The following is a 27,422-nucleotide window of genomic DNA, read 5'->3' as shown; positions in this document are numbered from 1 at the left end:
TGGGGCAAATGATCGAACACATAATGAGCAAGAAGAATAGGAAGAGGAAGAGGAAGAAGAGAGAATACTAACGACATTGGGGTCGAGAAGAGAGAGACAGCGAGGGCAACGTGGGGTACCGAGGCCAGGATTTAGGGTAGGATCGTGATGGAGATTCCCTGTTCTAAGCTTCTCTTCATAAACCTCTCTTGTCCCCATCCTTCTTCTTCCTTCTTCCTCTTTCTGGGGTTTGGATTCTTCTGAACTCTGAAGTGTTTTCTTCGGTCAGACTTTTTGAAGGATTTATATTTTATAGAATTTTGGGAGGGAGAGTCGGCCTTTTTGGAGAACACTTGGGCCTATGTGTGTTTAATGGGAGTTTTTGAAAAACCTAAAGGACTATACTTTTCTAAATTCTAATTTATCCTTAAACATTCGTTACTAAATAAATAAAATTATTTTATTCATTATCAATTAAAAAAATAACTTTTTATTTATTATTTTTTATATGAATTATTAAAATTTAAAATTTATCATCATTTAAATTTTAAAGTTAAAAAAATGCATTATTTATATTTTTTTTAGAGCACATTAGCATTCATCTATATTTTAATTCATTTATCTTGAGTATTTAATTTGTATACATTGTAAAAAAAAAGAGATCAGGAAAGAAAATAAAGAAGTTAACACTATACTTTAATACCTGAAATGTGGATTCTAATTTCCAACAGTTTAATTTTTTTTTCTTTTTTTCTTTTTAATTAAACTCACAGCTTAGTTGTTAAATATTATGTATAACTCATTTGAACTTGAGCTTCTTGTATTCCTATCTTTTGTAAAATAAAAGTACTTTAGGTCTTTGTTAAATAATATTTAGTCCTTGGAAGATTAATCATAACACATTTAGTATTTTAAAGATTCGAATTACACTAAATTAATTGATCATTATTAAAGTGCTATGATTTGATCTTTTAAATACTAAAATGTTTATAAAAACCAAATCTTTTAAAGACTAAAATATTATTATTAATAGGAATAAAATATATTATTTTCTACTTATAAAAATAAGAAGGAAAATAACATTCATTCTTAAATAAATAGCAAATTAGCAATAACAATAACAATAGTAGTGAAAAAATTCATAGAAAATTTAAAAATAGAGACAAAAATATCAGAATTTTTAACGTAAATTTTTTTCAATATAAAAAATAAAAACCATGAGTTACTAATATTAAAAAAATAGTTTTACTATGATTAAAATAAAGTACAACAGAATCACAAATCATTATATAAAATGTACATACAAGTCAAACAACACAAACATCACAACTTATAAAATAAGAAGATGAAAATACCAGAAAATAGAATTACTGTTATATGGCCAATATCTCCAACTACAAATTTCGTATTGAATATCCGAATGGCAAAAACGAATGATCAGGTGTCTAAATAACAATATCTAAATTTGAGCTTGATCCAATGGTTAACATATCTGTAATGATCCATTTACAAAGATAGCTTTATATATGTGCGACAATTCTTTCTCTTCTCTCTATTGGTTGATATTCTCTTTCAAATGATACCTCTCTTTTAGAACCCTAACTTAACCTCAGTCACTTTATTCTCAGTAAAGAGCAACCATGAGATTGGATACTAACATTTAGACTTTTTCTCCACATAGGAAAAAAGCTCAAAAACCCAACAAATCTCTCCCTCACTGTCAATCTGGCGATTAAGCAACAAGTTTCAAACTTTCACTATGGTAATGTTTTAGTCATCATATCAGAACCATTCTTATCAGTGTAAACCTTTTCAAGTTTCAACAACTCAATATCCAAAACATCATGTATTCAATGATACCTCACATCAATATGTTTGAATCGAAAATGAAAAGTAAAGTTTTTACTAAAATGTATAGCACTTTGACTATTACAAAACAATATATATCTCTCTTGAGAAAATCCAAGTTTCTTAAAAAAAATTCATCCAAAGCATCTTCTTACGTGCTTTGGTAATAGCAATAAACTCGACCTTTATAATAGACAAAGTAACACATTTTTGCAATCTAGATTGCAAAGACATAGCTGCACTTGCAAAGTTAATTAAGAAACCTAAAATGAACCTTCTAAAATTAATATCTCCTGCTATGTATGAGTCAGTATAACCAATTAAAATACACTTTTCACTTTCATAACACAACTTCATATTAGAAGTATCATTGTACCACAAAGGTATTTTACTATCTATTTTACAGCATTAAAATACTTTCTTACTGGGTTTGAAATAAAACAGCTAACACAACAGCAAAATGAGTTATATTCGGTTTTGTACATACCAAAACATACATTAAACTATCCACGACTGATGCATATGGTAGTTTTTCCATGTCTTTCTTCTCTTCTTCATTTTATAGACTTTGTTTGCAACTCAATTTAAAGTGTGTAGTAAAAGGAGTATTAATGGCCTTTACTTTCTCCATTTGGAACCTATGCAACACTATCTCTATGTATTTCTCTAGTGACAGCCAAAGTTTCTTCTCATTCCTATCACGCATGATTCTTATATCAAGAATCTCTTTTGTTGGCCCAAGATCCTTCATTGCAAATAATATTACAAGTTACTTCTTTAACATGTCAATTTTAGAAGCATTTTGACCAACAATAAGCATATCATCAACATATATCAAAAGGATAATAAAATCATTACTAACAAACTATTGAATAAATACACAATGATTAGATATAGTCTTCTTATAGCCTTATTTTGTCATAACAGACTCAAACTTCTTGTACTGTTATCTCAAAACTTGCTTTAAGCCATATAAACTCTTATTCAGTTTGTAAACATAATCCTCTTTATCTTTTACTATGAAACTTTTGTGTTATTCCATGTAAATTTCATCTTTAAGATCACTATGAAAAGAAAAAAGTTTTTACATTTATCTACTCTATTTCTAAATCAAGACTTGCAGCCAAACTCAAAATAGTTCTAATAAAAGACCTTCTCACAACTAGCGAAAAGATTTTATTATAATCAACTTCCTTTTTCTACCTATAGTCCTTAACTACTAAAATCTAGCTTTGTACCTTAGATACTAAAAACTTTCTTTCATGCTTCAACCTATAAACCTACCTATTCTACTAAGCTTTCTTCTTTTTTTTGACAACTTTACAAATTCAAATCTTTGATTATCATGCAAGGATTGCATTTCATTTAGCATTGCATCAAATTATTTTTTATTGTCATCACATTCCATAGCCTCTTCATAATATTTAAGTTCTCCCCCATCAGTCAAAGTCACATAGCCATCGGTAAATATCACATACTCATTAAGAGGATACCTCGTTGAAGGCCGTTGTTCTCTAGTAGATTTTTTAAGATGAAAACCTGGTGGATCTTCAAGTAGTTTAAGTTGATTATCAATATTATCATCAACTAGAGCATCAATTACATCTCTCATTTGATGATTATATAAGAAGCCAAATGCTCATTTTGTGGCATATGATTCCAATCTTGCTTCTCTACTAGTTCTGGTGAAGGAAGTGACTAAACTAGATCTACATCAGTTATATCATTGCTCTTTTGTAATTGACTATTCTCTACTTTATCAATGTTTTCAATGATATGGTTTTCAATAAACTCTACATTACGACTTATTACATGCTTATTAAAACCTGTAACCAAACTTATCCTAACCCAATAAAAATACATTGTCTTGTCTTCACATCTAACTTAGATCTCTCATCATTTGGAACATAAATAAATTCTTTACATCCAAGACTCTCAAGTAATTATATGAGACATTTTTGCCTGACCAAATTAAAGATAATTTAGAACATCATTGTCCGTAGGGGGTGGCAAGCGGGGAAGCCCGCCCCACCCCGTCGGAAGCCCGCTTTCTGGCGGGCTGGCCCGCCCCGCTCTGCCTATTTAGGCGGTCCCAAAATCCTAGCCTGCCCCGCCTAATGGTGGACTTTGTAATTATAAATATCTAATAAATATAATTATAAACCAAGTTTTCATCCAAAATATAATTATAAATATTGTTCCCAAAGTAAAATAAACATAATTCAAAATATAATTATAAATATTGTCTCTAAAACAAAATAAATATAATTCAAAATATTCAATTTTCATCTTCATTCTCTTGTAAGTTGAGTTGGGGAAAGTTGGGTTTTGTAAAAAAATTGTAAAAATACCCCTTGCTAAAAAAATTCTAAGTCCGGCGGGGAAGCCCGTCCCGCCCCGCCATGCCAAAGCCCGCGGTTTAAGCGGTGCGGGTTATGCGGGCTTTTACTATTTAGCGGTCCCAATTTTCCAACCCACTCTGCCTTTTTTTGCGAGTTACGCGGGTCAGCCCGACGGGTTTAGGCCCGTTTGCCACCCCTAATTGTCTAAAACAATTGTAGGACTCAGATTAATCATATGAGTCACTGTAAGTAATACTTCACTCCAAAAGACTTGATGTAGCTTAGCTTTAGTAAGCATACACCTAATTCTTTTAATCAGTATTCTATTCATCTTTTTTGCCAAATCGTTCAATTGAGGTGTTTTATTAGGAGGCGTCCTTTTATGTCTAGTATCTTGTTGCTTGTAATACTTATTAAATAGTTTACAATCTCACCACTCTTGTCTATGTGAATACATTTGAATTTTTTACTTGTCTTCCTTTCAACTAAAATTTGAAATTGTTTGAATTTTTTCAAAATTTGCTTTTTTATCTTCAAAATTTTGTTAAGTGGTGAATAAAAATAATAAAGTAAATAGCTCCACTAAAAGATTGTACATTTAAAAGATCAGAAATATTAGAGTGCACCAATTTCAAGAAGTATGATTTTTTTTGAAGATTGATGTGTTTTGAAGGATGTTTTTTTTTGTCACCCATGTAATGAGAATATTTTCCTAACTTTGTATTCTTTAAATTAAAAAAAACATTCTTTCAAGCCAAACAACTAAGTCTTTTTTTCACTAATATGATTAAATCTTCTGTGCCACAAGCTACAAAATCTCTTTACTTCCAATTGCATTTACATTATATTTTGCAATCATGGCATGTGTCACATATAAATTTAAAATATATTTTTCTCGAACCACCACCAAATTGTCTTTAGTGAGCTTCCTTTGTACAAAGCGAAGAGTGTTTACAAAGCCTTCATTATCAAACATTTTAACTAAAACCAAGTTTAAGAAAACATTTGGAGTGTGTCTAACATCTTTGAGTAGCAACTTCATTCCCATATTAGTCTCACAATAAATATTTTTTACACTAATCATCTTGGTCAATCCATCGTTACCCATCTTAAGTACTCTTAAATTACTTGAAGTGTAAGAAGTAAAGAACTTATTTTTCGATGTAACATACTAATATGTGTTGAGACGCCACTTTCAATTACCCAGCTAAACTGACCATCAAAAATAAGATTGACCTTGTACCCATAATTAACAATATCAACAATAAAAAGATCATCTGAAATAGAAGATACACGATCATTATCATCATTTTCCTTTTTTTTTCTTGCTTACTTTTGTTCATTTTTTTCAAAAAAAAATATATATTTGGACATGATCCATTTTATGACGGTAATGACATTCAATATTTTTGTATCTTGACTTGGATTTACTCCTGTTTTATCTCTACCCTTTTGACCTTTGTTTTGATTTATCTTCCTATTTTCAGTAACTAACATTTCATACTGTGACAAAAAATTCTGCGTCTTCCTTTACATTTCTTCATTTAAAATGCCACATTTATTTAGAAAGTTGCATGGTCACTTTACCATTCAAAGCAGAACCAGTAAGAGATATACGAAATGTCTCTTGAGAATCTGGTAGAGTATTTAGCAACCATAATCTTTGAACTTTATCTTCAAATTTGATTTCTATGCTTGATAATGGATCAAAAACTCTTTGAAATTCATTTAAGTGATCTAATACTAGTGACCCTTTCTTGTATCTCAAATTCATCAACATTTCAACAAATATAATTTATTATTGCCAGACTTGAAAGCATACAAGGATTCAATTTGATTCCATAAAGTCCTACATATGTCTCATTAGCAATATAATTAGAAACATTATCATCCACTTATTACCTAATAAAACCACACACTTGTTGATGTTCAAACTCCCATTTTTCATCTGTTTTAGACTTTGATTTCTGTGTAGCAAATATGGTTAAATATAGATTTTTGACAAACAATAAATTTTTCATCTTGTCCTTCTATAAATGGTAATTAGTGTCATTCAAACTTATTATCCTAATAGAATTATTTGCCTCCATCTTTTAAACAAGTTATAACTAAATGTCCAAAACTGAGTTCTGATGCTAAATGATAGGAATAAAACACATAATTTTCTACTTGCAAGAATTAGAGGAACAACAAAACTTACTCTCAAATAAATAACAACAGTAATAACACACCAATAGCAACAAAAAAAAACACAAAAAAAAGAAATACAGATAAGAACGTACCAAAATTTTTTAACGTGAAAATTCTCCTTAATATGAGAAGTAAAAAATCACGAGTTACTAAGACCAAGAAAATAACTTTATTATGATAAAAATAGGATAGAAAAGAGTAAAAAATTATTGCACAAAATGTGCATATAATAAGCCAAACAACCCAAACATCAAAACTTACGAAACAATAACCAAAAAGATGAAAATATCACAAAATAAAGTTGTTACTGCGTGGCTAATATCTCCAACTACAAAACTCTTATTGAAGATCCGAACGGTGAAAACGAAAAACCAAATGTCTAAAACACATTGTCCAAATTTGACCTCGATCCAACAGTTAACGAATTTGCGACAACCAATTTATAGCTTTGTGTGTTTGCAAAAATGTTTTCTCTCTTCTCTTCTCTCTCTAATCTTATAAGCTACCCCTCTCTTATAACTCTAACTCAACCTCTACCACTTCACTATATAAAGTGCAATCATAAGTTTGAATACTAACATTTGAAAAATTTTTTCCAATAGAAAAATAGCTCAAAAACACAATAATTGTTATATTTTTTATTAATAACTAAAATGTTACTTTTTCTTTCTTAATTAACTTTTTTTAGTTGTGCATATTTATTAAGATAATAAGATCATTATTAAATTTTATTGAACATTTACAAATTTTTTTTTAAAAAAAAAAGATAAAATTATTATCCTTTATTAATTACAATACATTTTCTCTATATAATTATAATTTGATTGTATATGATATTTAAAAATGTAGTTGTGAATATATTTGATTGTATATAGTCTTTATATATATGTGGTCAATTCATTAAAATTAAATTCAGGGAAAAAATTCAGAAATAAAGAAGTTGGCTAATGAATGCACTTGTAACACTTATAAATACTAGAAGCATAAAATTCTGATTTTTTTTCTTTTTTAAATGCATTAAAGTTTTAACTTACAAAAAAGGAAAATTGTAATTGATGAAGAACATACAATATGCTCTGAATCACAAGTAATGGAAACTTATTGGGAGTTCATTTCTTGCTGCTTCCTAAATATGTAGAACAAACAATCCTATTGGCAGAGACATCTCACCTACCAATATCTAAATTTCCATATAATGTTGATAATACCTTCCCAAAAAAAGGTTATTAATCTATTTATAATTATACGCATGAATTTTAGTTTTATTGTTGTTGTCAACGATTTCTAAGTAGATGACAGGTAGACGAAATGATCCTCTTCAGTTTTTTTAACATTTAAGAAAATGTAGTGTGATCTCTCACCACTAACTTTATAAGTAGGGTCAAAATTAAATATAAGAGAAAAAGCATTGAAGGGTGAAAGATCACAATTGACACCATCCAATTTTTTTTTTTCATTAGAGAGGATCTACTCCCACAGGTAGATGACTAATTTTATATTTTGTTAATCTGAAATAATTTTATATTTATTATGTTTTCTTATATAAAAATTCCTTTTGAACTTAAAACATTACCAATTTTATCTTGAACTTTTTAAGTTTTTTATTAGAGGAATGGAAACATTACGATCGAACTTAGTTTGACTCAAACAAATGTTAGTTTGTGTCAACTAAGCATTGTTGCCACTTGTTAAAATATAACATATATATTAAAATTATATAAAACAATATAAATATATATACACAAATATATAATATTAATTTTGTAAGATATAAACTTAAAAATTTAAGAAAAAAAATTAGGTAAGTAACAGATTTTAAGCCAATATGACAATATGTATTGACCAATTCCATTTTCACTCTTTTTCCTTCATAAGAACGAAAAAAAAAAGAAGTAACGAGTTGGTTTTCTTATTTTTCCTTATATTTTGTCACTAATTTGACTATGCAATTTCCGAAACAGATATTGGTAGCGACGTGTGGAAGTGTATATAGTATAGTACACCAGAAACTAATAATTTAGCATTTTAAATCCTCAAGTCATTGTTTTAGGTAGGAAAAATTATCAATTATAGTCCAATAGTCTAAAATTGAGTGAATTATTTCAAAATGATGAAGCTACGTTGCTTACTGGCATAGAACTATAGAAGTGTCATATATTATCAAACATGCAAGACCTTTTTTTTCCTTTTCTTTTTTTTTCTTTTTTGTTTATGGTCTGAAATTCAAGTTTCAGAAAATACAATAAGAAAAATGAAGGTTATATGTCTCATAATAAGAAATTGATAAATGCTAAAAAGAAAAATGAAGGTTATATGTACCATTTTTGCATACAGTTCTCTTAAATTGATAATAAGTCCGAATATCAGTAATAAACCAAATAAGTAAATAAATGTGTGTGAAAATCAGAGAATCAGTATAAACAACAGTGGTTACTATAATAGCTGAAAAAATAGTTGTTTGTCTCATAACATGAAATTGATAAATGCTAAAAAAAACTAAATAACTGTTAACTCTAAATGAATACTTTTATATATAAATGCATAATATCAAGGCAAATCTGAAAGTCTCAACAAACACAAACTTCTCAGAATGTTTGACCCTAGACACCTTAAAAGTGCCAAGTTACTTTTATCCTCTCTTTTCATATTCTCTGCCATAATTTTTGTTATCCATGCATATAGTATTATCTACCATGATTTCCTACACTCTGCTACATATAAAGAACCTTCAGAGAATTTGCAAGCTCAGAGTCACAGATTCAAAGAGCAAATAAGACCAACACTTTCTAATCTGCCTTTACACTCCATTCAAGAAGAGAATGATAGAATTCAAGCTGGAAATCAGAATGACTTGGTTGCTCCACTCGGTGTGACAGAATTAGAGAGAATAGCTTGGTTTCGGAAAAACCTGCACAAGTTTGATATTCTCAAGTCAAACAATTCGACCCGAAGATTTCACAGCAGAGTTCTAGAATTCTTCAGCCGTGAATGCGAGGCTCAGTTTTTCATGACTTGGATTTCGCCGGCAGGCTCGTTTGGTGTAAGAGAATTGATGTCCGTGGAAAGTGTTTTTAAGGTTCATCCCAGCGCATGCCTTGTAATTCTGTCAAGAACTTTGGAGACCACGCACGGCTACACAGTGCTGAAACCGTTGCTTGACAGTAGGTTCAAGGTTCAGGTCGTGACCCCAGACTTGCCTTTTCTGTTCAAAGGGACACCGGCCGAAGCTTGGTTTCGTGAGTTAATAAAAGGTAAGAAGGATCCAGGTGAGATTCCTTTGTCACAAAATCTATCTAATCTGATAAGACTTGTAGTGCTCTATAAATATGGTGGAATCTACATAGATACAGACTTTATTGTTCTAAAACCATTAACTGGGTTGCGGAATTCTATAGGAGCACAAAGCATGGATTTAAGATCTAAGCATTGGACTAGATTAAATAATGCTGTTCTGATTTTCGATATGAAACATCCACTTCTTCACGAATTCATTAGTGAATTTGCATTGACTTTTGATGGAAACAAATGGGGGCATAATGGTCCATACCTGGTTTCTAGAGTGATCAAGAGGCTGCTGAAAAGACCCGGTTTCATATTTAAGATCTTGCCACCTATGGCTTTCTATCCAGCTGATTGGAATAAGATAAGGGGGTTTCTCAGGAAGCCGAAAACTCAAACTGAATCGAAATGGGTAGAAGCCAAAGTGCTTCAGCTCCGTGCGGAGACTTATGGGATTCATCTATGGAACAAGCAAAGCAGAAGATTGACAATAGAAGATGGAAGTGTCATAGGAAAACTTGCATTAAATCATTGTATCATTTGCAACCATATATTTAGTTCTTAGATAACAGTTCTTGAAAAAAGAAAAAAATGGTGGAGAAGGAATTCTATTGTGAATACCAGTTTTTCATTATTTCCCTATCTATAGGAAACACTATGATACGATTGTAAAAGAAATGCAGTTATGGTTATACAAAGCAAAAGGTATTCTCTAGCAATACAAGTCTAAACCATAGTCTGAATCTAAACCTTTCACATCTTTACAAACCAAATCCTTCTCTATCAATCCGAGCTAATTGGCTGACCAATATAGTTTGATTAATTCCAGGGATTCTAGGATTAAGGTCTGTAATAACTTTCACAATCCGACAGATATGATATTAATTATACACGAGTCACTATAAAATACAGGTGCTAGACTAGTATGCTCCATTTCAAGTAATCTCCACCGGGATATGCTTCCCCCTTTCATACGCTACACCAAATTTCTATGTTCATGAGCTAGGAGGTTTTTCTAGAAAAAAGAAAAATAAAGAAGGATGTATCCAAAGACTTGGATCAAGAATTTATGAGAAAAATAGTTCCCTTAAAGTTTCTTAGAATCACATTTATCATAAAAGGCTGCATTCATTACATCCATCAAACCATCAAGTAATGCTAGCTAAATAAAGTCAACAAGCAATTTCAGGTTCTCTATAATCCTTTTGATATTCAGAGCTATATACCAGTGAATTTGTTTACCACTCTCCTAAGTAGTTTCAAATTTTCAATATAACATGTAAAATTATTCCAAGTATGATGTAAGAAAATTCGCAAGATACGGTCCTTAAAAATTTAAGGAGAAAAGTGAAAGGGCAAAAATAGACTAATACAACCAGTAGAGAATTAAGATGGTGACTGCACTTTTGGATTCAGAGCTGACATACAAAAAACACAGTATTGAGCCTAAGTTCCAAGTGTTATGGAAGCACTCATAGTCCTTTGTTTTTCCCAAGGGCTATCTCTACCAATATCTCAAGTCTCAACTTTCACATAGGCAAAAAGAAACCAAGAAATATTTACATACTCTTGAAGCACATTTAATGCATGTTTCAAGAATATTTATTTATTTATAACTACATATCGTTGGTTTTCTACATAACTTTCATATATTTCAAATGAAAATGTTCTTCGAGCATGTATTAAATGGGGCTCCAAAAGCATGCAAGAATTTCTCGAAAGAATCCGTATCATGTTTACCACTGAGAATACACAAGGTCCAATGTAAGACAAATCCTAGGCAAACACAAGTCTTGATTTTATTTTATTCTATTGTAATGCTAATGAGTGAACCATCAATCTTAATTTCACAATAGAGTTTAATACAGATAAAAGAAGAACAGTAGCCTCAACTAATATAAAGATAGTTAAAACTCATCATATAATATAATCAAAATCCATATTGTATATTGTCATAGAGCAATGCAATTCAAATATCAACAACTAAACAATGAAACATTTTAGAACTACAATTCAATAACAAATTCAGCTAGTAAAGAGAGACTCATCAATTTCAATCTTCACCACTTCATTATCTTCGAAACGATCCTTCTTCGTAGGCGCCGGCGGAGAAAACAGCCTCGGTGGTCCTCTACCCTTTTTCTTGTCCCTTGGCCTTGCCTGAAAATAACCATAACATGAAATTTTGAGCATAATTGCAAAACATAGTTTCAAAAATAAGAACCCATTAATAAAAAAGATCAAAACTTCAGACAAAAGAGAAGTAGAGAAACAAAGCAATAAACATGGGAAATTTCGAAAAACAGAATACAAGCAGAACATTACATTTCCGAATGAATGGTTGAAGCGCTTTCCCTTTGCAGTTTTCTTGTCACCTCTGCCACAGTAGACTGAAAAAGAAACAATAAAACGGTGAATGTGCAAATGGGGTGCTAGAATTCACGCATAACGCAAAACAATTACAGCAAAGTTTGCAACTTTTTGGGTTTTGATGCAGCATGTACCATAAGGAATTGGAGAAGGAGAAGAGGAAGTCGCTGCAGAGTGTGAAACTGAAAGAGAAGAAGTGGAGAGTGGTGAAGGGGAGAGGGTTTGGGAGTGAGAGAAAGAAAGGTGAGAAGAGGAAGAAGTGTGGAGTTGAGTGGAGAATGGTGGAGGTGAAGCTAGAAGCAGTGAAGCCATGGCTGAGGATAACACCATAAGGGGATAAGGTTTTGAGAGTGAAGAAGATGTGTTTACTGCGCAGTTTTATTTGGCTTATTGAGCCATCCTCTCTTCAGTCTCTGGTATTATGTTTAAGAAAGGAAATTTTTTTCTCTAAATTTTAGAAACATGTAAAACAATGAAATGAAATTTTTTTTTCTTTCTAAATTGATAGTAAAAAATTATTAGATAATTTAATATATTTGATTAAATTATTATTTAATATTTTTAATTATTAATTTTACAATAAAATAAATATATGAGTTTTAATTAAAATTTTTCTTCNCATTTCCTTGATTTTATTTTTTCAGTTAAATAATCCAAAATTAATACATTTTTATTGTTTTTAAACCTATGTAATTTTTTCCGTGCGGTATTATTGTTTTCCACTCTTCCTTCAAACTTTAAAATGCTATCTAGCAAATCCCAAGCCTTAATTTATCTATGGCATACCCTCATCGGCCATTATGGTAATATATACCAACTTTTCAAAAACTGAAATATTATGGTAACTATTTTTTATTAATATTAACTAATTTTTAGTTAATATTTTATTTTTATAAAATTTAAGATTTAAAATTTAATGTTTAAAATTTAAAATATTTAATTAAATAATAATAAAAAATGATAAATTTTAGGGTGCTACACATCCATGTAATTTTGTATCTTTCTTTTTTCGCGTATTTTCTTCTTATCGTCATTCTTTTGTTGTTGTTGCTGCTGTATTTTTTTTGTCTTTTTCTCCTTCTCTCTCTAGTGAAGAAGCAGTCGAAGGTGAGGAGGAAGAATTTTGAATTGCGCAAAACAGAAATAAAACCGAACACGTCATTATGGTGAAACTATTGTATAGTACTGAGTGAACGAAACATAATACATTATATAAAAGCAAATTCCAACAGCTTCTGCATAATGAATCGAACCACGTACTCATGGTGAAACAATTGTATAGTATTGAGTGAACGAAACATAATACATTATATAAAATCAAATTCAAATAGGTTTCTGCATAATGAACCGAAAACATCATTATGGGAAAACAATTCTATAGTACCGAGTGAAAAAACATAATCCATTATATAAAATCAAATTCAAACAACTTTCTGCATGATGAACTAAAACACATATTCACAGTGAAACAATTGTGTAGTACTCACTGAACGAAACATAATCCATTATACAAAATCAAATTCGAAACACCTCTATTTACAATTTAGATATTATCAATTCAATTCAATTTCAGAACACCTCCATCTATTCAATTCAATTCAAATAAAATTAGCAATAAGCAATTGCCTTCTGTTGAATTCGATTCAAAATTGAATAATCCAAACCTCATCAGTATGATTCATCTCGGAAGAATAATCCAAATCGCTCTCATTCAACTGATTTGAAGTTGATTCATTCATTGTTTCAATTTAAAAGTTCAGATCGAAAAAGAAAACAAAGAAGAAGAACGACAGGGCTTATTACATTGAATTCAATCCAGATCCATAACGAAAAACGCGAGTAGAGGAGAACGACAAAGCCTATAACGCAAGCAGAGAAGAAGAAGAAAGAAGGAAAACGCAAGTAGAGAAGAAGGTTTACATTGAGCAAAAGTCATAAAAAATACGTGAATCACAAACGATTTGGAGATTGAAAAAGCACATATAACAAAAAAGACTTGGATAACATTCTATGAAGCACGGATTCTCTCATGGTGCCGGCGTATCCGTGTCGGACACGAATCCGACGCCGACACGTGGTGGATACTTCAAACGAACGTATTGGCGGCGTATCTTCTTGCGGTGCAGAATTTTGGTAGAGCGGTCACGAATTCGAACAAGTCCGACCCGATTCAGATGTTCATGAGACGGATCTTTCTCGTGGACTGCAAATCTTTAATTGATTTTATGATTTTATGCCCCGATTAACCAATTTTTTCTTTCTAATTTTAAAATATTCTAAAATTAAAACAAATCAAAATTTAAATTTAAAAATAAAATAATTAATAATTCAAAACCTAAATCTATTTACCGTTTGTCTTTGGTAGCTTACTTAATCACTAGTTTAGCCGTTCTTGGTTCTTGCATTATATTGAAGAAGAAGAATAGAAGATATAGAGGTTGAAGACGAACTGAAGAACTACATTGTATGGTGTGTGGTGTTTGCAGACGATGGACTAGGAGGAGAAAAAATTGATACATTTTCTGTTAGTGAAATGGCAAGAGTAGATTAAAATTTTTTATTTTTTAATAATTGCATAATTTTAAGACTTTTTTATGCAATTATATTTACTCTTATATTTATAATATAATATTTTTTAATTTAATATATTATTTAAATTTTAATTCACAACGTATCTTAAACGTGTCGTATCCAATTTCTTATAAAAAAAAACGTGTCAACATATCCGTGTCATGTCGTGTCTATATCCCGTGTCGTATCGGTGCTTTCTAGATAACATTCATGTATTTTTTACATGAATGTGGACCATTATTATAAATGTTATTCACCATATCGTATTTTTAGGATTGTTTTTTGTATGTGTAAATTTGAACATATACAAATTACACATCTAATATTTCTATTAGGACAAATGTTAAGCGGACAAGTACGTATCCAAAATTTCAAATTAAACCATTCGGACTCCGGCTTTTTTACCAAAATGCGCACGAAAGACACTTTAATTTCCTAAATGCGTACGGTTTAAAATCTTTTTGAAAATGCGCACCTCCAATTCTTGGCCGGTCTCCGTGAAATGAATTTCTATAGCATCTCAATAAAGATGCCTACGAAATGGGCCAATTATATCAGGTGGACCTCCCACGAAATGACTATCCCATGAGAAATGAATTTCTATATCATCTCAATGAAGGTGCCCACAAAATGGGCCAACCATACCAGGTGGACCTCCCACAAAATGGCTACCCAATTTCCATAGTGTTAGCAGTGAAATGAAAGAAAAAATTAAGGGATTTTTTAATTTAATTTAAAACGATTTTTAATTTTTTATTTTTAAATTTATGGGATTACCATCAAGTTATTATAATAAGCTCCATTTTTTAATATATAAAAAATAAGGAAAGTAAATTTGTATAATGGATAATGTTATTTAACTATTTACTGTATATTACTTTAAATTAATTTTAATAAAAAAAATTTTAAAAAATAAAATAATTGAAATGAAAAATAATTTGAAAAATTATAAAAGATAAAATGATATTAGCAATTTTAAGAATGATATAAAATCATTTTTTAAATAAAAGTTTATATAAAAATTATAAAATTTTGAAGTTTTATTAGAAAATCATAAAATTAAGAAAAATAAAAATAGAGAAAAGACTAATTGTATAATTTAATTAAGAACACATATTTTCTAGAAAACATTTTTAAGTGGTCAAATGTACAAAGTTATTCTTATTAATTATATTCAAGACTAGGGAAATAATATTTATTGCTTATAACAATAATTTAATTTAAGATTTAAGACCTCATATATATTTTAATTTGAGGGAAATAATATTTCCTACTTAGAACAATATTATCTAAGAACTCGTATATATTACCTAAATTTCTCACCACTAAATTATTTTTGGTGGTTTAATCTTGGCTTAAGGTTAAGAATAATTAACTTAAATAGGTTAGTTTTTAAAAATAAAGTTTCATATTAATAATATTAAGATTTTTATATTAATAATATTAAGAAGTGATCTAGATAAGAACAATTTTGATTATAAAGTTCTCTTTTCTTTTGTTGTATTATCTAAATCAATCTTGTTCTCTTTTTTCCATTCTTTTACAGTCATCTTAAACTAGTTCATGCATAATTATAATATATAATTAAGTATTTGTTGAAATTTGTAAATGAAAATATTGTTAAATTTGTATAAGTTCATATTTTCTACTATGGTGAGAGGCATTAAGAACATATGTAAAAATCACGTAATTTTATTTGTATAATAAAAATTTTAAATTTTATAAAAATGCTTATAGAAGTAGAAACTCCTAATAAATCGATTTTGTATAAATTGATTTATAATGAAATGTCGTTTTTCTTTCTATTAAACCAATTTAAGATAAAACGATTTATATAGTAAGAGTAAATTAATTTAATTTAAAACGATTTATTATTAAAGAAAGAACTACCCTATTTTCATTTCGTGTGTATCATATGTGAAGTGATGCAATTCGTGGGTGCCATGAGTAAAATGGTGCATCTCGTATATGCCATGGCTGAGGTGACTCATTTCGTGGATGATACAATTGAAATGGCTTGTGTCATGTGGCATGAACCCATTTCGCAACACTTCCCATGATATGCTTCCTATTTCTATTTTGTGTGTGATCCTTGCGAGTTGGCCATGCGTATTATCAAAAAAATTTCAAACCATACGCATTTTGAGAATTAATGTATTTTACATGCGCATTTAAGTAAAAAAGCCCTCGGACTCCAACCTCAGCTCTTTTCCTCTTATTCAAATTGTTAATGGCCTCTATAATCTATGATGTATCAATGACCAAAATATATAGTGTGTTTGGAAAAAAAATTTAGAAAAAATAATTCTAATTTTATTAAAAAAATTTAATTTTATTTTTAATTTAAATTCATAATTTTGAATAATATATAATTTTGATAGAATTACATTTTTATTGATTTTAATTTTTATTAATTTATTCTTAATTAAAAAAATTAAATTCAGAAGGAGTAGAATCAGCAGCACCGAATTGATCTTTGAATTTTGATAATCAGGAATCAGGAATTGTATCTTTAGAAATGGTAAGTTCAGCGAAGCACATAAAAAAAAGGTTCAAAAGCTTCATTAAATCAAGTGAGTTTCCACATTTATTGAAGACGAAGATGTAAGAAAACTTTCTTTTTCTTTTGTAAGACCTAATCTCTTAAGCTTACTATTATTAATTTTTTGGAGTGGCCCTATGTTATGTTTTATTGCTTTTGTATCCCTGAATGTGGTAATTGTAATAGAATTTCTTTTATTGCAATAAAATTACTATTTTAGAGGGAAAAAAATTAAATTACAAATGCCTCACGTGATGTGATGCGTAGCAAAAGTAATATAAAAAAATGCTAACAGTTGTTGGTCTATAACTTTGACAGCACATACATACATGTATAGAAGGATTTTTCTTTAGAATTCGCCTAAAAACAAAGTCAGGTGAAGGAGAAGGAAAATCGAAAATGCCAAAAGGTAAAGAAAGCCACCGCGGAGCTCGAGTTTTCCTTAAAAGATCAAAGCCATATACGGCCACCGATGGCGGTTATCATGATTATTTCCGCAAGGCTGTGGATGATTGCATCAACAGTAGTAGTTCTACTGATGCTGTTGCTGCTACCCACTCTGACCACTCCATGATGAGTCTTAACACCAACAATAGCGGTGAGTTAGTTATTTATGAATCATGATTACTCAAATCTTCATTTGACACATACACTATATTTCTTCCTTGCAAAAATTATCATCTCATGATAATTATCATCATCATACGTTCAAAAGTCTTCTTGATCTCTGAAGACATTGACTTATTCAATTTTTGGTAGAAATTTCGTGATTTATTAGTTATTTCTTTCTAATTAAATTACTAGCATTTTTTTACTTAGATGAAATCCGATCAAGAGAATTTTACCCAAGTCAGTGATACTAAATCATTTAATTACACACAAAGTTGAATCATGTAAAGTTCTGAATGTTGATTGTGGATATTTCTATCTAAACATGACAAAAATAGATGAGAAAATTGATGGGATCGTTGACTTGAAGTCAATGGGTCTACAAGCAGCTGAGGAACTATCCAAGAGACCCAAAAATGGTCAAATCTATGCATCGGTAAAAGCAGATTTTGAAAGCATAAACGCACGCTTGAAGAATCTGTCCTTGTCTCTTGGAGAACCCAGTTCCATCGATGAGGGAATTGAGATAGCTGATGCTGCTTCATTGTTAAAGCTTTTGGACAAGTCAAACCGTGAGATTGACATGGCTGGGGAAATGGCTCAAAAGGGTGTCCTTTTGATGGTTCATGCACAAATCATGCTTAAGAAAGGTCAGGAACTACTTGACCAGAGCAAACTCAAGTTACGATGCCTTTGACATGAAAGTTTATTTTTGAATAATTAGAAAATAAATAGTTAAATTTGTCTCGAAAGATTTTTTTAATTAAATTCGTTTTTAAAGATTCTGAATAGATCGCATTAGTTTTTTTGTTACTTATGTTGCTGATGACATTAGAATTTGCTGATATAACTTAACTGACACCACAACACATATATAAATTTATGAAATTAGATCAAATCAATTTTAAATTGAGGAATTTTAATGTCTCAAAATCCTCCTCAATTTAAGATTAATTTGATCTAATTTTATAAACTTCTAATGTTAGTAGCCAATTAGAATTGTCAAGCGTATTGTGGTTAGTGTGGTATTACTTTAACCTATCACATCCACAAATTTTGATACCGTCAGTAACAAAAATGACAAAAGAACTAATTTAATTAAATTAAAATCTTTGAAAAGACAAATTTGATTTTAAAAACAAAATGTTAGAGACTAATTTAGAACAAATAATCTTTCAAAAACGAATTTTACCATTTAGAAAAAGTATAGAATTCATGTTAGTTTATCAAAGGTGAAGTATCTTGCTTTACACCTTTATGTTTGGTTCGGGTAAAAAGTGCGATAAGTTTTTGCCTTTTTATACGTGAAATTCATTTAGGTAAAATTATCTCCTCTTTTATCCTTGACCAAACATGCATACGCTAACTTGAATTCGAAAAGAAAATGATTCAAATATTCAATAATCTCTTGTATTCGTTAGCTCTATTCTTGATCTTTGTGGTATTGAAGAAAAAAGAATTATGCTTAGGAGGGATTTATCATCAACATTGCTTTAGTGAAGCTTGCTAGGAGGGTTTGGCATGCCACACGGATCTTATGCTCTTGTATTACTATTTCTACTAAGTTTTTTTTTTCTTTTTCACTATTATGATGAGGTATCATTAAAAATTTTATCTTGAGATGTCTCTCAATTATTGGATACGTAGGAGTTTTAAAGATAACTTTTATGAGAAAGATAATTTTTCTCATATACCATACATACATGTGTGATTGCATTATCCTAGCAGCTGATTTTAATTGTGAAAAAACAATTGTAAATAAACAATTAAACAAACTCTAAAATTATAAACAAAATGAGAACTTTTTATTTTTAATATTAGAGTGGTAGTGGTGTTTTTCTAAAATGTGGATTGTTGGGGTGTTATACTCAAATGTGGAATCGTTTAACTAGAGAAGCAGAAATTGGATCGCCCGATTTATTAGAGGTATAAAAATCAGATCGTCCGATTTTTAGAGGTACACAAATCGAACCGTCCAATTTGTGTTAAAAAAATTAAAAAATTTGAAGTACAGAAATCGGACTCTCCGATTTGTGTACTTTTTACAGTTTTAAAAATACAAAAAATTGTAATATTAAATTATATCACCACTTCTACTTCCATAACAAAAAAAATTAGCCACAAAATGACACTACCCTGCCGTTATTGTGCAATCTTTTATATCTCATATCTCTTCCATGGCAATCAGTTTGAGTAAAGTACATAGTGCTAAGAGATGGCTACATGATGTTAAAAATATGCAAACTAGATTCTTATAATCAAATTCTATAAACAATACAATTAACCCAATTTTACAATTATAATAAAATAGATTTGCAATTATAATCAAATTCCATAACTATATATAATCAAACTACATTCACATTTATAATCAAACAACTTCACGGTTTAAATGAAGATTGTACATGAAACATTTGCTTATAATGTAAAAAGAACTAAACAACCAAGTAAAGCAACAATCTTATGTTATTTTCATGTGATCCATATGCTACATATGCTATGATGTATGAACACTGATACCGCATACAACACGATATGATATACGCGGACAACAAATTTTAAATTTGTATGAGATACAGAGGAACCACATATATATAAAAGATAAAGTATTTATAAAAATATTTTTAATTTTTTATTAAAACATGATTGGATACGAAAAGTGCATGTCGGACAAATGTTGGATGGCATCGGACATGGCAACTTAGCAAAGTGTTCGTGCTTGGTAGGCACCAACTAATGCAGGTTCACAAAACTCCAACACAAAACCATGCCCTTCCCCTCTTCTCTTTGACATGCATCCTCCGACGGCAGTGTCTTATAGGCGATTGCATGGTGGTTCAATGGCTATTATTACTCACAGTGATGCCACTACGGTGCTTGATGGGGTCACTAAGGTTGGTAAAGGTTGAAAGGTGATGCAGTTTGAACACCCATCATCCATCACCATACCATCTTTCCCACAAAGGAGTGCAATTAGAAAACAGTGCAATAAAATAACTCATGATTCATCATGTATGTTATGTTGGAGGTGAAAAGAGAACCGAAGTTTTTATGAACAAATTTAATTAAGTTTACATATATGAACTCGTTCAAAAAAGAAATAAATAGATAAATTAATTGATCCCATCATTTTTAATTCTAATATACTTCTAGTAAATTTCTTTGAACTTGTGGATAGTTAACAATTATTCTAATATACTTCCATCATAAGTATGTTTCTGAGTTCTGACTTCTAATCATAAATCTGGTGGTAACCTGAAGGCAGTTATGTGCTAATTATTACTTGGGATAGCCGTTAATTCATTTAAGGTTGCTTTGATTTGCTCTGTTACAATTATTGACCTTCTAGCAGAATTGTGGTCAATTGAGACAGTGGTGAAAATTCATGCTCACTTTATTTCTTTGGCAAAATTATATGTTGATCTCACAAAATTAGTTCATTAATTTTGCTTTAATTGTAAGAATATAAGGATCATAAAAGAGTTGCTTGATTTCTTTGAAAATCTCAAACAGAACAAGACAAAAGATTTCATTCACAATAATTTCAGGAAAACACCTCTTCAATGTTCAACATGGACCTAAATCTCTTCCATTAACATACACAAACTTCAACATCACAAATGTGCATTCAGTTTTAAACTTGAAAAAAACGTTAAGAGACACAAATAGCACTTTTCTTGCTGATGATGCCTAAGAGCCACTAGTTGCATTACGTGCCTGCTCAGCTGAATAATGTGTCTGCTTAGCTGAATAATATGTCTGCATAATGGTGAGAACAAGCAACACAATCGCGGCCACAACGCCGAAAAATTTCCACACTGTTGGGATATGATCGCGTATCAAAATTCCTAGCCAGTTCCACCAATAGAACACAAGAGTCTCAAGAACATGCCTGCACCTATGCCAAGTGATTATAGGCCATTCGCGAAACGCTTTTGTGACCAATGTAGTCCGGTGTGCATTAAGTTTCTTACAGTGATCACTGTAACTTGAATCCATGTGATCAACACCATCAGAGATGGTGCGAAACATTGTCATAATTTCAGCATTGCTCTTCTTGGACTCATTCACTATCACTCCCTTTTTCTCCAGAAACTTGAGGTCATGCTCACAGCATATCAAAGTTTGGAAGAACAAAGCATAGGAAGCGTACTTGCCTCTTATCCAAATTCTGCTCTGCTCCCAAGCAATCAAGTTTCTCCATCTCGCTTCGGTTGTTTCCTTAATATGCAAAGCCGGTATTTCGAGTATCTTGTCTTGCTCATTGAAACTTATGTTAAAATCAAATATGTCCACAAGCTTATGCTGATTGTTAACACTAGTACTAGCATTGACATTACCATTTGCAATGCTGTTGCTATTTGTTGGTTTAATGGTTATTCCTGCAGCTCGAAGCCTAGTAGCGCATCGCTTTAGTTCTCGGCATGCTTGTCTCAATCGTTTGGCTTCTTGATTGTTGTCTTCTTCAACTGTGGACAAGTGCATTAAGTGAAGCATATGAGCCGAACCATGCCGGTCTTTTGAATGGTAACCAAAGGCTTTACGCATGACATCGGCCACACGATGATCTTCTGCAACCCCCTTGTTGTTGTTTTCAGGGAAGACACTATTGTACAACTTCTTGAGAACAATGAAAGGGATCTGATTTTCCAGCATTGAAATATCATTCAGCACACACTGCACCTTCTCCTCTGTCTCTAGGAATGGGTCACTGGAAAAAGCTTCGCGCTGGTTTGTCTGTGGATCCATGTATTCCCCAAGCTTATGGAGAAGTTCTAGCAAGAAACAGCCATCCACCTGCAACATGTACAAATGGACCTTGTTCAATGAGTAGAGGTTGCATTTGAATTTCAACTGAGATAAAAATACAAAAAAAGCTAGTTTAGCTGGAGAGTTAGAGACAAATTTTGCCTTGTGACACGAAATTGTCTTGTATTTTATGTGCACTTTAAAAAGAAAAACAGAAAATATGTGTCTCTATCTCTTCTATCTTAGTCTTTCCATCTCTGTGATCTTGTCTCAGTTAAAACCCGAACACTTTATTGTAAATGTATCTCCTTTCTCACACATATATTATGTGCCTATAATTATATGACCTTGGAAACCAGAGAGTCAACCCCAGAGTGATTTAGTTCACTTTCCACTTTTCGTGTAACCTATTGCAATATCTCCTGCTCCAATTATAATTATACAAAACAAGAGTCACAAAAATTCAACATCCGGATACAGAAGTTTTTTCCTGACTAATCAATTGACACAACATGTCATAACAAAATCTTTTAATGTGTTGGCGACATGTGAATGAAACAAACGACACAGATAAATACTAGGGAGATAATATCTAAATATATAACATTTGTAATTACATATTTATTACATCTAATATTACACTACTATTCTAACCATAATTAGGTCTAGCTTGGATAAACAGGTTAATTAAGTTCTTTTTGAAAAAAATGACTTAAATAATAAATAGTTATATTAAAAATAGCTTATAAATAAGTTATTTTATGTTTGGATTTTTAATTCTAAAAGTACTTATTTTATAGAAATTTGGTAAAAAGTAGGAGTATTACGAGCGAAGTCATTTTTTTTTAACTTCTCTATAAACTCCTAAATAGCTTCTTAGAAAGCCGCAATTTGATTTTAAAAATTATACTAAACATTAATAGTTTAATACTATTACATTTCATAAGTCAAAAAGCTTAAAAAAATTACTTTTAAAGTTTCCCAAACGACCCTTAATGAATGTTAAATAAGTTACTTTGGATTGTTTGGACTAAGTTCTTTCTTGTTTCACAAAAGCTATTGTTATTTTTACGAGAGCAATGTTACAAGACGACTAAATCCCCATTTTGGTCCCTGACATTCACGCGATTACTCATTTTGGTCCCCGAAATTTAAAATTACCTATACTGGTCCTCCAGATTCAAGTTTTGGCACCAATATGGTCCCTCAACTCTTTCCGGTGATGATTAGGCAAATGGAGTGCTGAGATGACACCCTTCCTGTCACGTTGAACGCTGTAACGGCTAGTTAATGTGGCGAGGGTTGTATTTGTATCCAATTTAGTCCCCCTTATTAAAACTTTGTCATTATAACTCAGATAAATAATAAGGTAATTAGGGTTTCATGGACTAAATTGGATACAAATACAACCCTCGCCACATTAACTAGCCGTTACAGCGTCCAACGTGACAGGAAGGGTGTCATCTCAGCACTCCATTTGCCTAATCATCACTGGAAAGAGTCGAGGGACCATATTGGTGCCAAAACTTGAATCTGGAGGACCAGTATAGGTAATTTTGAATTTCGGAGACCAAAATGAGTAATCGCGTGAATCTCTGGGACCAAAATGGGGATTTAGTCAAGACATGGCCAACAAAATTTATGATTTTCAAACAACACCTTGCTAACAAAATCTTAAATCTTAAATACTAATAGTATAAAAATAAGGCGTTGGCACAAAGTGTTGCTAATATTAGCCTCTAACTAACATTTCTCTTGTTGCAAAAAAGTAATTAGAGTAGGGCGATTACCAACATGATTTTGGCGAGGTCGTGGGGATCCAAGTCGAGGTCACCGCCGTAGGAAGCGCGAACCACCTTGTCAAGCTTGAGAATTTCCTTACCCCTCTCTCGGGGTCCTGATTCTTGTTTTTTCTGTCCTCCTTGGTTGTTTTGCACCTTGCGGTCAAGGAAGGACTTGGCGTAGCGCCATTTGGGTTCTTCCATTAAGAGAATCTGCCTTGTGGCTCCCCTGTGTAAGGGTCCTACAGACACCAATTTTGGCTTGTAGCATTCTTGTTTTGGGCCTCGAATCTCGTCTGGGATTCTTAAAATGCTGCACGCTTGAACTTCTCCGTGGTCAAGTGACCCCAGCATCACTTCAACGGGAATCATCCATTCAATTTCGTCCTTCGACTTCAATTTAGAAAGAGAAAACGATTCATTATTGGTATCGAATTGAACAGAGAAGAGAAAATACAGGAAAAGGAAGAAGTTATACCTTGTCAAGAGTCCTCATGTTTGTTTCTTAGCAGCAAACTCGTAGATTGCTACAAGTCTCAGCTTAGAAATGATTTTCCAGAGGACGAAGAATCTGCTATGGTTCTAACTTCTAAGAAAGTCAACTCACAACGACGGAGCAAGTCCATCTCAAGTCAATTTAAATTATTGTAATAAAAGCATGGCCCAATAATCATAATGTTAAAATTATAGTGACAACTATCTAGTTCAATAATGAAGGTGTTACCGTCAGTGATATTAGGAAAAAGACTAGGATATATATTTTAAATTAATAAAGTAAGAAATTACTTATATATCTGACTCTCATAATTTTGATCTAAAGATGACTAAAGTTTTATTTTTTTACTTTATTAACTTTTTATTAAAAAAAATTTGATCTGTGATACTAATAATTATTATTTGACAAATTTAAAAAATGTAATCATAAAACTGTTTTTGAATAAAATATTTTTTATACTATTCTTAAAATATATTATTAAGATACATGTTCCCAAAATCTTTATTATTTTCGTGTAAAGTATATAAACTTGGTTAATGAGCATTTTAGTTTTTAAATGTACAAGATCTAAAATGAAAATAAAAAAATTTTAAAATTTTAAATTTTAAACTTCTAACAAAACCCAATTAAGGACAAAATATTAGATCCTAAACTCTAAAAAGACACTTGTAAATATGATAAGGAAACAAGAAAGATATTTTTCAATTCAGTTTAGGGTTAATCTCTACGTACAAGTGATTCTACTATACAAGTCTTACAAGTCCTCTAATTGATATTACGTTCAAACGCGTCTCTAACAGATTTTTAATTTTTGAAAGGATTCTGTTTCCTTTTTCGAATTTCTTACCTTCTCTTTCTCCTTTTTTCATTTACATGCTTTTCTCTCTGTTTTTTTTCTTCGTTATTCTCGATTTCCATTGTTTTTTGACATCAAGCTCTGAAATCATTTTTGAAGTGTTTCATCTTCATCGTCGTGTTCTCCTCGTTCTTCTTTTGATTTTGCAACATTATGTATTTTTTTTCTTCTTTGTTTGATTTTTTTCTCCCAAAAAGAATGATGAGAATATGAAATAAGAAAATGAAGAAGAATAAAGAGCAGAAGATGAGGAGGAGAAAGAGAAAGAGTTCTGAATTATGCATAAGGTGTACTTCAACGAATTTTGGGTGCATTTTTGTAATCCTTTGAATGTATTTCTGTAATCGTTTGGGTGTATTTCTGAAGTTTCATTATCTTCAAAACGATTTCAAAACTTGATTTCAGAAACCATGAAAATCGAAAAAAAAACGAAGCAAGAATACCAACGATAAACGCAGGTAAAACAATGAATGAAAATGCGAATAGAGAACACATGAAGGAGATCGAACAAATTTGGCAAGAAACTTGTTTTCATGGAGGAAGAAGAAGAAGAGTCGTTCATAATGCATGGTGAGTAGCGCACTTTGGAAACAGGAAGTAGTTGAATAATGTGCGTATATTTACTCTTGAATGTGGGAGTAATGCGCGTGTGTTTTGTTGAGCTTGTACCAACTTGTAAGACTTGTAAATAAAAAAAGTTTGTATGTGTAGCAGGCCTTTTCAGTTTATACTTAATAAAAAATATTTTTTATTATATTTAAACCTATTATAATTATTTTAAATTTTAGATACAATTTTAATAAACAATATTATTGTAATTTATGATTTTTAAAAGTAACTTTTAAAAGATAAATATCGTTTAAAAATAACAACAGCAATACCTAGCATATCATTAAAACTAAAAGTATAAATACGCGTAAATATTTTAATAGCATATCATTAAAACTAAAAGTATAAATACGCGTAAATATTTTAATTTACTACATATATACAAAATGTTAATTTATAGAGAAAATACCACTTTCTTTTTTTCTAAGATTAAAATAAATAATTGTCTTTGGTTTTCTACTGTATCTCTCAGAAAGAAAAGAAAGGTCATTTATATATCTCTCAGAAAAAGAAGGAAAAAAAAATAACAATCTCTCTATTTATCTCTTTGTAAAAATACAAGCACACCTCCAATAACAAAAACTAAACATAGCCTTCCTTTATTTGCTTTGAGGGTCCTGCAATTGCAATGGTAGCTTTGTTTCTGATGAATTTTCTTTAATTTATTTATTATATATTATTAATGTTATAATTAAAATGTGTTATATATTATTTTTTATTATAATTAACATTAAATATTTTTCTCAAAATTAAACTACATGACAGATACTCAGAGTATGCAGTTGAAGCATAGTCGGTCCATTCCTTAGGCTCTACAGGAAGGACCGCTCTAATACCATAATGTAATACCCTAACTATTAAAATAATACGCTTCCGGCTACGCCACTCTGATAGCTCGGGTATTACGACTACTCTTATATTATTTAATACCAAAATATGAGCCTGTTTAAAATAGAAACCGAATATTCAAAACATACCTTCATACATTACAATACAGATTATAATACTCACAAATAATTCATATATATATATCATACCAATATACAAACTTCACATATCAAAACTCCTATTTCTCTTGCAAAAATTGGTAGAAATAAAGGCGAGGGAAAAAATAAAAAAACTAAGATAATACAAAATAATATCGAATAAACAGAAAATTAATATAACTCTTCTGAAGGTTCATCGCCCATACCCTGAAAAG

The 27,422-nt window shown here is 30.8% G+C and overlaps 5 protein-coding genes across 6 annotated transcripts in view; 2 read left to right on the top strand and 3 right to left on the bottom strand.

Moving 5' to 3' along the window:
• Positions 1-246, bottom strand: part of LOC107475175 (uncharacterized) — a 2,803-nt gene extending 2,557 nt beyond the window's left edge. Inside the window, exon 1 of the mRNA XM_052257489.1 lies at positions 35-246. Coding sequence (XP_052113449.1) covers positions 35-198 — 164 coding nt within the window. The 5' untranslated portion in view covers positions 199-246. The remainder of the gene's footprint in view (positions 1-34) is intronic.
• An 8,625-nt stretch (positions 247-8,871) lies between these two features.
• Positions 8,872-10,331, top strand: LOC107475176 (uncharacterized protein At4g19900). Its single transcript, XM_016094795.3, has 2 exons — positions 8,872-9,610; positions 9,755-10,331. Exons 1-2 carry the CDS (start codon positions 8,950-8,952, stop codon positions 10,201-10,203), a joined length of 1,110 nt encoding a protein of 369 aa, XP_015950281.1. The 5' UTR covers positions 8,872-8,949; the 3' UTR covers positions 10,204-10,331.
• A 1,200-nt stretch (positions 10,332-11,531) lies between these two features.
• On the bottom strand, positions 11,532-12,406 carry LOC107475178 (30S ribosomal protein S31, chloroplastic). Its single transcript, XM_016094798.3, has 3 exons — positions 12,143-12,406; positions 11,964-12,028; positions 11,532-11,798 (listed from the first exon to the last, which is right to left on the bottom strand). The coding sequence occupies exons 1-3, from the start codon at positions 12,336-12,338 to the stop codon at positions 11,664-11,666; spliced, it is 396 nt and encodes a 131-aa protein (XP_015950284.1). The 5' UTR covers positions 12,339-12,406; the 3' UTR covers positions 11,532-11,663.
• Positions 12,407-17,449: 5,043 nt separating this feature from the next.
• Positions 17,450-19,418, top strand: LOC107475294 (uncharacterized). Of its 2 annotated transcripts, XM_021135694.2 has the most exons (3): positions 17,450-17,719; positions 18,069-18,380; positions 19,200-19,418. In XM_021135694.2, the coding sequence occupies exons 1-3, from the start codon at positions 17,521-17,523 to the stop codon at positions 19,238-19,240; spliced, it is 552 nt and encodes a 183-aa protein (XP_020991353.1). In that variant the 5' UTR covers positions 17,450-17,520; the 3' UTR covers positions 19,241-19,418. The 2 variants fall into 2 exon arrangements, with proteins under 2 accessions (XP_020991353.1, XP_015950408.1); XM_016094922.3 differs by lacking the exon at positions 19,200-19,418 and having other exon boundaries at positions 17,451-17,719; positions 18,069-18,470.
• Positions 19,419-21,221: 1,803 nt separating this feature from the next.
• Positions 21,222-24,907, bottom strand: LOC107475179 (UPF0481 protein At3g47200). Its single transcript, XM_016094799.3, has 3 exons — positions 24,739-24,907; positions 24,270-24,653; positions 21,222-22,527 (listed from the first exon to the last, which is right to left on the bottom strand). Exons 1-3 carry the CDS (start codon positions 24,754-24,756, stop codon positions 21,421-21,423), a joined length of 1,509 nt encoding a protein of 502 aa, XP_015950285.1. The 5' UTR covers positions 24,757-24,907; the 3' UTR covers positions 21,222-21,420.
• Between the last annotated feature and the right edge of the window lie 2,515 nt (positions 24,908-27,422).

Source organism: Arachis duranensis, chromosome 2 (assembly GCF_000817695.3).
Source record: "Arachis duranensis cultivar V14167 chromosome 2, aradu.V14167.gnm2.J7QH, whole genome shotgun sequence".
Taxonomy (NCBI): domain Eukaryota; kingdom Viridiplantae; phylum Streptophyta; class Magnoliopsida; order Fabales; family Fabaceae; genus Arachis; species Arachis duranensis.
This window is presented reverse-complemented; position numbering and strand designations above follow the sequence as displayed.

Bases quoted from the DNA above. Each gene is read 5' to 3' on its own strand.
- LOC107475176 (XM_016094795.3), top strand. From the start codon at position 8,950: ATGTTTGACCCTAGACACCTTAAAAGTGCCAAGTTACTTTTATCCTCT. The intron at 9,611-9,754 runs GTAAGAAGGATC...GGAATTCTATAG, and splicing joins GTTTCGTGAGTTAATAAAAG to GAGCACAAAGCATGGATTTA.
- LOC107475178 (XM_016094798.3), bottom strand. From the start codon at position 12,338: ATGGTGTTATCCTCAGCCATGGCTTCACTGCTTCTAGCTTCACCTCCA. The intron at 12,029-12,142 runs GTACATGCTGCA...TTTCTTTTTCAG, and splicing joins TCCTTCTCCAATTCCTTATG to TCTACTGTGGCAGAGGTGAC. The intron at 11,799-11,963 runs GTAATGTTCTGC...GGTTATTTTCAG, and splicing joins TCAACCATTCATTCGGAAAT to GCAAGGCCAAGGGACAAGAA.
- LOC107475294 (XM_016094922.3), top strand. From the start codon at position 17,521: ATGCCAAAAGGTAAAGAAAGCCACCGCGGAGCTCGAGTTTTCCTTAAA. The intron at 17,720-18,068 runs GTGAGTTAGTTA...TGACAAAAATAG, and splicing joins TCTTAACACCAACAATAGCG to ATGAGAAAATTGATGGGATC.
- LOC107475179 (XM_016094799.3), bottom strand. The intron at 22,528-24,269 runs GTAATCGCCCTA...TACATGTTGCAG, and splicing joins ACCTCGCCAAAATCATGTTG to GTGGATGGCTGTTTCTTGCT.